At 33.9% G+C, this 10368-nt stretch overlaps 1 protein-coding gene across 2 annotated transcripts; it reads right to left on the bottom strand.

Moving 5' to 3' along the window:
- Positions 1-1884: 1884 nt before the first annotated feature.
- LOC133882238 (uncharacterized) lies at positions 1885-6748 on the bottom strand. Of its 2 annotated transcripts, none has more exons than XM_062321361.1 (5): positions 6478-6745; positions 5076-5327; positions 4398-4541; positions 3266-4006; positions 1885-2299 (listed from the first exon to the last, which is right to left on the bottom strand). In XM_062321361.1, exons 1-5 carry the CDS (start codon positions 6586-6588, stop codon positions 2069-2071), a joined length of 1479 nt encoding a protein of 492 aa, XP_062177345.1. In that variant the 5' UTR covers positions 6589-6745; the 3' UTR covers positions 1885-2068. The 2 variants fall into 2 exon arrangements, with proteins under 2 accessions (XP_062177345.1, XP_062177344.1); XM_062321360.1 differs by having other exon boundaries at positions 2157-2619; positions 6478-6748.
- Positions 6749-10368: the final 3620 nt, after the last annotated feature.

The raw sequence follows: 10368 nt of genomic DNA on the forward strand, positions 1-10368 counted from the left end.
AGCAGTATTGCAAACAAAAAGGTTCCAACAATGGCAAAAACTTTGTTCTCTTTGCTTTGAGCACCATTCTCCTGTAATGTAACCAACATTGCAGTTTTGCATAGCCACAAATCATTACTTCCCCATATATTTATTTGAGAAAACAAGAGATATTGGAGTGACTTTTGACATTTCCCAAAAAAAAAAAAAAAAAACTGATGTTTGATTGTTTGAGGTTTAGTTCGTAACGGACATTTATTGGGAGGAGAAGCGGTGTTTGAGTAAAAGATTTTACTTAAAGGAAGAGAGGTGGAAATTAGTGAGAATTTAATAGCAACAAAGTTTGACATTTTTATTCATTTCTATTCATTTATCTATGAATTACCAAAGTCAAGTAAGTGAAACCGAAAGTAGCAAAGTACAACATATCAATAAGTAGAACACCTCAGAATAACATGAGTCTGATCTATGAATTATCCTAACAGCATATGCTAACAAATCTGAAAGAAATAAACTTCAAGTAAAGAAATAAATTAGGAAATAGGGACAAAAAAATGTAAAGAAAGAACAAAATCATAGAAAATAAAGTAAAAAAAAAAAAAAAATGTAAAATGATAACCACTAATATAATAGAAAATAACTATTTTTTTTTTTTTTTCAGTTTTACTTTAAGGAAGAGAAAGAAGTAGAAATTAGTAAGAATTTAATGACAAAAAAAAAATTTGACGTTTCTATTCATTTTTTATTCAATAGAAGAGAGTTAATTAGTCATGTTAAATGCACCGTTTATTTTACTTAAATTATCAATTTTTTACTTAAATGACCGATTTAATGTTTAAAAAATATGAATTCATGCCACGTGTTCTAATTCTAGGCCAACTCTAATTTGGAACTCGGCTTTTATACATATATATATATATATATGATATATGATAGGACACATGTTATGACGTGACAAACTATCAGAATGAGTAATTCTAAAAGTTTCCGTTATGTTTCTTTAAAAATTATGTGGCTTTTAAAATTACCATTTGATCATAATCAAATAATAATCTATCACAAATCAAATTGTAATTTTAAAAGTTACATAATTTTTTAGGGACATAAAGAACACTTCTAGCATTACTCTATCGGAATCCATCAAGTTTTTTGACAAAATTTAATAGTAGGTACAAATTTGTTATCTTTGCATACCATAAGCTCTCACAACATTATTATAACTTATGCCACATGGAGCTTATTACAAGTCAGTAAAACCCCGTAAACTGATTTTACATTTTTCCCTTCTTTTTTCTAACTGCTACTTTCTCCTTAGACTTTCTCATTTTCCAGTTATCCTACCAATAACCCCACCCCTTTTCTCACAACCATAGTTGCTCACTCATCGTAATTTGATGGAGAATTACAAGTATTCAGTAGCGACAGGGTACCAAATTGTGGCACTGTAGAATCATGGTGGAGGTTTTTTGTTTTTTCATGAAACAGGGAAATCAAAGCAATCATAATAAGGATTTATGCATTAATAGCCATTAAGGGACTAATACAAGAGGATAGCATTCCTTAAACAAGTCCTTAATGGAGTCTTTATTCCACCACATGTCAAATTATAAGTCATTAATCATTAAGCCAGACATTTATTTCTAGAATAAAATTGAAAACTAAAAATTTTTGAAAGCTCTGGAATGCCATGGCAGGATTCCAATTTCAGCAAAATTCACCAGCAAACAGTTGTTAAATATGACTATGAAATGAAGAAAGAGAGCCATCGGCTACCACACTTGTACAATACCACCCACAACAGAACTACAGAAGTGCCAATGAGCATTGCTTTCAAATAATAATAATAATAATAATAATAAAATTGAAAGGGAATTTACTATCTAGCCCAAAGAAGAAAAAACAAAATTAAAAGAAGGTAAATGTATAAGACCTTAACAATATCGAAGATAAACAAATACAAACCTGTAATATATTGACAAAAAGTAATAAAAACTAAAAGCATTAAGAAGTGGTACAGGAGTTAAATAGAGAACAACCATGGGAATATACAAAATACCATTTCTCATAGCCAAACTATCGCTCCAGCATCTCAACTAAACAAGTCCTCTTGACTGGTGGTATCTCCTGCATCATCTGAAGAAGAGTCACTGTTGGCATTGAATGTCAAAAATAGCTCTAAAAGTTCCCGACCATCAGTTGAGTTTTCACCATTGCGCTCGGGGCTTGTACTGCTAGTCCTTTGCCTATGGAGTTGACGTAGAAGCAACATCAAGTCCTGAGGAGAAAACATACTATCCATCCAGTACCTAGCCTTGGGTTTCTGCTGGACACAAAAAGGGTAAGTTAAAATCATCATCATCATTCATCACAGCCACCAGGAAAATTATCGTTATTGCCATTGTTATCATCAGCATCGTCAACGCAATTGCCATCACCATCACTATTATCATCAACACCACAGTCATCGGTATCACCAACACCATCGTCATTGTCATTTTCGTCATCATTGCTACTATAATCATCATCATCATCAGAAACATCATCATCAGAGAAAAAATCAACGTCTTCATCATCGTCGTCATTGTCGTCATGAACGTCACCAAGGGTAAACCAATGAAGAATTCGATCAGGTATCAGAACCTTTTCAAAACAAGTAACGGCAGAGAAATTAGTTCCTCTGCTGCCCATTTGATTTGTAGCATGGGTAGTATAGCCCTATCCACGTCTACATCCAATTGTTTATCAATATAAAAAATGGCAATACTGGTCTAATATCAGCTTCTACACATCCTGAAAAGTTCCAGGACCACCTGAGTTTTATCCAAGCCTTGGGAGTTCAGGGAGTAAGAAAAGGACCGAAGAGTAGGAAATCTACATAAACAACTAACATGTGGTTTTACTCTGTCTAGCAAACACGAAAATGTGAAAGACCATGTCAGTAGCCAGCAACCTACTTTACCTAAACACCCCCTCACCAAACACACAAACAAAAAAACAAAAGAACTGCCCTCGCAGCAAGGAAAAAGAATCAAAAGTGGATTATGAAGCCACCAATCAGAAAATGACAAAATGAATACCTAGGTCTATCCAACCAAGCTGATTTTTGGTAAAGATATTTGTAAGTCTTTCTAATGTCACGAAGAAACGAAGCAATATACGTTCAAAACCTTAAGTTTAAGTTTCCACTACTTGTTCAAAGTTTCTGGCCAAACCATCAAAGCCAAATACAATGAGAACATATCAAGCTTTCGAATCTGAATAATCAGCACAAGATTACAAGTCATACCTGTTCAATGTTTGTAGGCAGAGTAACTCTCTCAAGCGCCTTTGGAGTCCATATCTTGATGTCATAGTCAATTCCACTGCTTGCAAGCACCATGGTATGGGGATGACACTCAATACAGTTTACAATACTCTTATCTGCTTCCATGACACGAATGAGCTCCCCACCTTTTTTCTTCCATATGAATATCCGGCCACAGTCTGATCCACTCACTACATACTCACTCTTAGGCCCAAAGAAGTTCACACCTTTCACCGTCTCACAATTCCTGTGCCCCCTGTAAACTTGGGGAGTAACTTTATCATCAGATGGATATTCTGTCAATTTATGATCACTTCCTGCTTCACTTGCATCACTGCTCATAGACATTGGAGAGAGTGGAAGTGGATTAGCTCCCAATCCCATATCCTTTGTAAAAAGATAGATGAACTCATCATTGTATGAAACAAGAAGTTCGCTCTGTTCTGAGAAGGCCAAGCCTGTTATTCCAACATGATGATTACCAATCAAGTGTGGAGGGCAAAAGTAGTTTGTGGGTTGACCAAAATCAGATGATCCATCCCACTTATATTTGCGGATATCAAAAAGTCGAGTATACTCATCAGACCCTGCAACTGCAAAGTGATTTGGGTTCCTTGGATCAATTGCAATTGCATTTAGAGGGATAACTGACATGTTTCTCCTTCTTTCATCAATTGGTTGGCATGAGAAAAGTTCAGTGGCAGTCCGAGTTCTCAGATCAAACTGTAACAATAATGACAGCATCACATGACCATATAAACCCAGAAATACTAAACACTACCAAAAAAATCAAAATATGTGAGGAAAAATGAAAGATCCATCACTAGTACGATGCAAGAAGAGTGCCAATGGACTTTTATAACTGGGATCAACTAGTAATGTAACATTGAAAAGTTCAGGATAGTTGGCAAAAGCAATTAAAGCCAAGGAAATGATCAACGGAGTAGAGAATTCATTCTCAATTGTAAGCCTCCAAATGAAGCTCATCAAATAATTATACCTCACCCTGTTTCGCTATGAACAGTTGTTTAGGATTGTCCCAGGGTACTTAAATTCTCCAAATAAATGACCACACAATCAGCAATCAAAGTAGCAAGGGGGAATCATAACTCACATGCTGCACTAATCCATCTTCACCGCAAGTAAAGAATATATATGGGCTCCCAGGCTCAATAGCCAACTTATGAGCCCATCCCTGATGTCTGGCAAGCAATGTAGTTTCCACGTGCCCACGTTCCAGAATCTGAGCAAGTCTCACCTAAAATTGACCAAATTTCTCTAAGAATTAAGATAAAGTGCTGTGGTTACAAAACAAACATAATTCCAGAAGAAGGTGCAAAAGGAGATAAACAAGCAACGGTCATCAAATCATTGAAATTGTAATGCCGAGATCACATAATCCATTAACTTGGAGAATAGGTGACCAGTTCCCTATTCATTCATATGACAAGAATATTAAGAGAAAACCTCCATGTAAGTTATGGAATGGTTCAAGATCACATGAAAAAAATAATTTTGGGTCTATGTGTGCATCTGTGTACATATACATAGGCATAGACAAATATATAAATTGATTGGTGAAGTAACAAGCATCCAGTGAATCTTGAATCCAAGATCTCACTCTTCATCCCATTTCTTATGAGGGGACCAAGACAGGAAGTGTAATTTGAGTCAGAGCCCATTGGTTGTGGCCAATAACATTCTTACATTCTAAGATAAAGCTGGTACATGTTTTAATGAAACAATGATATTTCATTTTCATACAGTAATTGCCTTGGAACAAATGACATACCTGCCCATCCGCGGCGCAGGTGACAATGCTTCGACCATCTGTGCAAGGCATGATCTTTGCTTGAAAAACATTGTTATTATGACCTGACTGAAATGAAAGCTTACTATGCCCAGTTTCCCAATCCCAGAGTATGACCCGCTTGTCATCAGAGCCCGAAACCAGAATGTCACCATCTGTATTGAAGCTTATGGTGTTCACACAACCTCTGTGCTTTTCCAGCTTCCTGAAGATATCAAGTCGGAGCACAAGATCCTGGAACATATAAATTCATTTAATTATACCTTTGTACAATATCAATTTGGCAACAAAATATCAGAAGAGAGACATGTGGAGGAAGGGACGACGACAAGATCAAAATCCCAATAAAAGCTGGTATTTCTGTAAATATTTGAGAACTGTCAGAGCAAACTAATATCTCAAGTGAGAGGCTTACACACAAATAATTCCGTCAAAATGTATCATCCAAAGCTGATTTTAAATGTCACTCTTTCTCTAGATCCCTTTAGAAGAGAAAAGAGGTGGTCATCTCATTGCCATTGATAAATTCCCAACAAGTGCTCCACAATATAAAATATAAATAAATAAATAAAAACTTTTGCACCATATCCCTTACCAGTAAACCCCTCCCCACGCCCTCCCCCGTTACCTATCCCAATGTTAAAAGACAGCATAAGGAGATCAGGGTAGTAATGATCAATCTATCATCGCCTCCTTGTAGGATGAAATATAATACAAGATGCAACTTCCACTTAAATAAGCATGTATATAAATATATATATATATACATATATATATGTGTGTGTGTGTGTGTGTGTGTGTACATACGCACGCACATACACACTACAGAGTGCATAATCATCAGTGAGAAAATTTGCATGCCTATTTACATTATGTCCTAGGATCAAATTTGAGACTTGCCAATGCAACTTAGTTCAAGACTCTTATGGTTCCAAATAAAAAGAATGCAGTCAATTGAGCTTCTAAGCCATTGTCACTAAACCTCTGTTTGGTTCTTACGTAAACATCAGGGAAATAAAAAAGAAAAGTTTTTGAACGAAAGTCAGAAGCCAACAAGATAATAAAAAAAATAAAAAAAATTCAATCTTATGCACATAAATCAGATCAACAGTAACAAATAAAACACCAGGTTTAACCAAACATATAAGATGAAAATCGAATTAGGAATCAAGATATACTAATTCCACGGTGAGGAATAAGCATAACCCAGACGGAGAACAGGAAAATCAACCAACTTATACGGAACCCAAAACAGGAATTAGATAATTCTACTCTAATTCCTTCCCACCAATCCTATACAGCACCCATCTTTCAAGAAAGCACAGAGAACAATCAAAAGAAGAATAAGACAAAACTTGGGATTAAGGTTGTCCAGGATAAAGACCTCAGAGGCGCCTAGTCTGTTCGCAAAGTTTCTGGTGGAGAGCTGGCCGACCTCCCGCTTCCAAACCTCGACCACTGCATTGTCGACGCTGGTTCTCGCTCTCTTACTCATCCTCCTCTTAAAACTTAAACCTCTATTATTATTATAACTATTAATATTAAAAATCGCTCCGATTATGTACGTGAACGACGAATTTATAGGAGAGTGGGTGGGACTTGGAAGCTGATTCGAAGAAACTGTGAGCCTGAGAGAGTTGGTTCCTCTACGGAGTCATCTAGACGAATCGGTGGAGGTATTAGGAAAGAGTAATGCTACACATCATCACCTTGTCCTCCTTTTGTCCTCTCAAAATTGATGTGGGTCTTAAAATCATCATTAAATTTTTGATATATCACTTTTAGATTTTGATCAAATGGTGATTTTAAGAGCCACATCAATTTTGGGAGAACAAAAAGATGACAAGGGGATGATGTGTAGCATTACTCATTAGGAAAAGTACACAACCACCCTTCTCTCACTCGCGCGGCTTTTAGCCGAGTCGCCTATTGCCCATTGGGGATGCCCACGTCCTTTTTTGTCATTCCACATCTCATCAAACTTTTTCTTTTTATTTTATTTTTAGGATGAGTAATGCTACATGTCATACTCATGTTCCTCTTGTGTCCCTCTAAAAATGAGGTGGCTTTTAAAATTACTATTGAGCTTGTGATTGATCAAAATTGAATTTTGATCACATGGTAATTTTAAAAGCAACCTCATTTTTAGAGGGACATGAGTATGACGTTTAGAATTAAAGGATATGTCTTTTTGAGTATTTTTCTCGTATATATAGTCTTATTATGATTGAGATGTTGAAATGTTACCATATCAACATCAACTATTTTGATAAAATCAATATTTATTCTCACTATTTATTGGGTGGGTCGGTTAAATCACAATGATAGAAAAAATGTAGACTTAATTATATAAATTAATATTTTAATATTATTTAAAAAAAAATTGAAATAAATAATTATTTAACATGATACGAGGATAGGATAAATATTGATTTAACCGAGTGAGGAGTTCCTTTCAAAAATGAATGGATATATTATAGATTGAATGGTCTCTCCCCAATCTAGATTAGACCAAGGCAAATTATATTTATCACATAGGAAGAGCAATATACCTTCTTAGAAAGGGAATTGGATTCTATCAATTTCAAATCAAATGGAAATTATTTATTTTACAGTTAATATTTTGGTTTGTTGTATTTAACTGTACGGTGTACTTGGTCCTACATCATTTTAAATTTTAAATTATGTGGCAATATATACATCATTAAATGTATAAAATTTAATCTAGACCATGAAATAGATCCTCTTTATTTCATCCCGATCCCCATAGAAACGGCATGAAAAGAAAGGAAAGAAAAAGTGTTTTAAATGATTGAGACATTGAATTCAATTGCCATACTAGCATTAACTATTTTAATCAATTCAATATTTACTGTCTTAATATTAATATATAATACCTTAACTATTTAGTTTAAAATAAATTTTAGTTGACAATATATCCATAATATAATAGTTGCATACATATAGATGGATTTCACATTGTTGCATTTAATCAACTCAAACGCATGCCATATCTCGTTATATATATATATAGAGTAATGATTAAATACTACCTAAAGATTCAACTTTTCAATCATTACTCATATATATATATAGACAAAATAGACAATTTCGTCAAGGACGGCAAACAAAAAGAAAAAAAAAAAGAAGAGAATGAGCAACACATACATGTTTGGGAGAACTCCACTTAATTACCCTCTCAAATTTATACCTAAATTTCAATGTCCCAACAAACTACTTAATTCTTTCACTTAGCCCCCTCTATAAGGGGTTTTTTGTTAAATCCAAAACAAGGGTAACGTGCGATACACGACCCAAAATGACAATAATATCCCTACATCAAAATAAAAAATAAAAAAGCATAAATAACGATAAGAATAGACCCACAACCAGAAAAGGCATAAGGGTATAATAGATATTTTACGTCACATATAGGTCACCTAAAACCTTTGTCGTTCAAGTTAACAAAAAAATCTAACGACGAAAAGTGAAAGGATTAGATAATTTGAAGATGTTTTACAAGTTTTAAAAATTTCTAAAGGCATTACAACTTGTATGCAAGTTCGAGAGAAGTAAGAATAACTTGTTCTATTTGTTTCATTTAGGGGCAACCCAATGGAATGAGTGCAATAAGAGAGGTGTCAATTTCAAAAGATGCCGGCCCTTTAAAAGTAGTTTATTTGCAAATGGACAAAAGCATATTATAATAGCCAATTGCAAATTGCCAATGGGACATAGGTTCTCCACAAACAAGGCTAATATTTGAAGGATTTGGTTTAGCTGCTGTAAACATTAATTATACTGTAATTTGTTAAGGATTTAGATTTAATTTTACTTTTTATTTCTTTTTCAAGAAACACTTGAAATTAAATTTAAACCCAACATAGATATTTTAGTTTTTTTTTTTTTTTTTTTTTTTCTGTAACATCTAAGCCTAATCCATATTTGAGAAATTTAGAGATTTTTTAGATTATTGTAGTTAGAAGTCAGTTCGGCAAGATTCCATGGTAATTGGGATAGGATAGAGCCATTTTAAGGTTTCCTTCACTCTCTAAAAACATGCCTAGCATCTAGGGAACATTGACATTTCAGTTTGATAGACATTTTCAATTGTTCAACTCCTTATGGCATGTTTGGGTGAAATTTGTTTTTTTAAATATTTTTCAAATACTGTTTTTTAGAATTAAAATTTTACTTAGATTTTATCAAACTTTTTTTAATTTTGTTTCAGGCTTTTTAAACCATCAAAACATAATTTCAAAAAATAAATTTTCTCTATATTCCCAATTTTTCAAAAATATTCGCAATTTTTTAAAAAATAAATTAGGAATTAAAAATGATTCTCCCTTCTATGGTATTTAAGCATTTTTTTTTTTCCCCTCCTTTCCTTCCGTTCTTTTTTAAAAGTTAGAGGGTATGTGATATTGGTGAAAGAATGTTGGAATCCTAAGAGTAGTAGGATTAGATAGGATTGTGTATGCTTAGATAGTTGGCAAGTGAGACTCTAATTCAACTTGGAGTCTCACTGTTGAGTAAGACTCTTTTTCAACTTGAGATTTTTTCGTGGTAAAACTCTTGAAACAGGAGTTAGGGTTGTGAGACTCAACCCTCCCAAGTCCCAACCATATCTTTTACTGCGTGCTTTTTGTTCTTTGTTGATATCTATAGCCTACATCAATTTGGTATCAACTTGATACCAACTCTAATCTGTCTCACCACGAAAATAAAAAAAAATAATAATAAAAAAAATCTAGAGTTGAACCAAAATCTCATTGGACAACAATAAGACTCCAAGTCGAATCGTAGTCTCCATCGCCATCTAGGATCAGGCAATAATTGTTGCTTCTACGTTGTATAGTGGGCATAAGAGTAATGTTATTACTCTTCACACTCATTTAACATCGGTTTATGGAGATGTGCTTTAAAGAGTTTTTTATGTCAGTTACTTTGTATTTTTTTTTACAAAAAAAAAAAAAACTTTAAAACACATCAGGTTAACTAATATAAAATGAGAAATATTAAATATCCAAACACTTTTTTTAAAAATTTGGTTTTAACATAATGTGTCACAATCCTATAACATCTGTCATTTTACAAAATGTGTCACAATTTTATAGGATTGTGACACATTATATTATAACTAAATTCTAAAAAATAGTGTTTAGATGTAAAGTATTTCTCTTAATGGTGAGTGATGTTCATATTGTGTGATCTTACATCCCAGCCCACGAAAAGACCACAGGGCTCTCTCTCTCTCTCTCTCTCTCTCTCTCTC

This window comes from Alnus glutinosa, chromosome 11 (assembly GCF_958979055.1).
Source record: "Alnus glutinosa chromosome 11, dhAlnGlut1.1, whole genome shotgun sequence".
NCBI lineage: Eukaryota > Viridiplantae > Streptophyta > Magnoliopsida > Fagales > Betulaceae > Alnus > Alnus glutinosa.

What these genes read in the sequence shown, in the direction of transcription:
- LOC133882238 (XM_062321360.1), bottom strand. Translation starts at nt 6,588, where the DNA reads ATGAGTAAGAGAGCGAGAACCAGCGTCGACAATGCAGTGGTCGAGGTT. An exon ending in ACAGACTAGGCGCCTCTGAG is followed by an intron (nt 5,328 to 6,477) that starts GTCTTTATCCTG and finishes TATATGTTCCAG; the next exon opens with GATCTTGTGCTCCGACTTGA. An exon ending in TGCCTACAAACATTGAACAG is followed by an intron (nt 2,620 to 3,265) that starts GTATGACTTGTA and finishes TGTTTTGAAAAG; the next exon opens with GTTCTGATACCTGATCGAAT.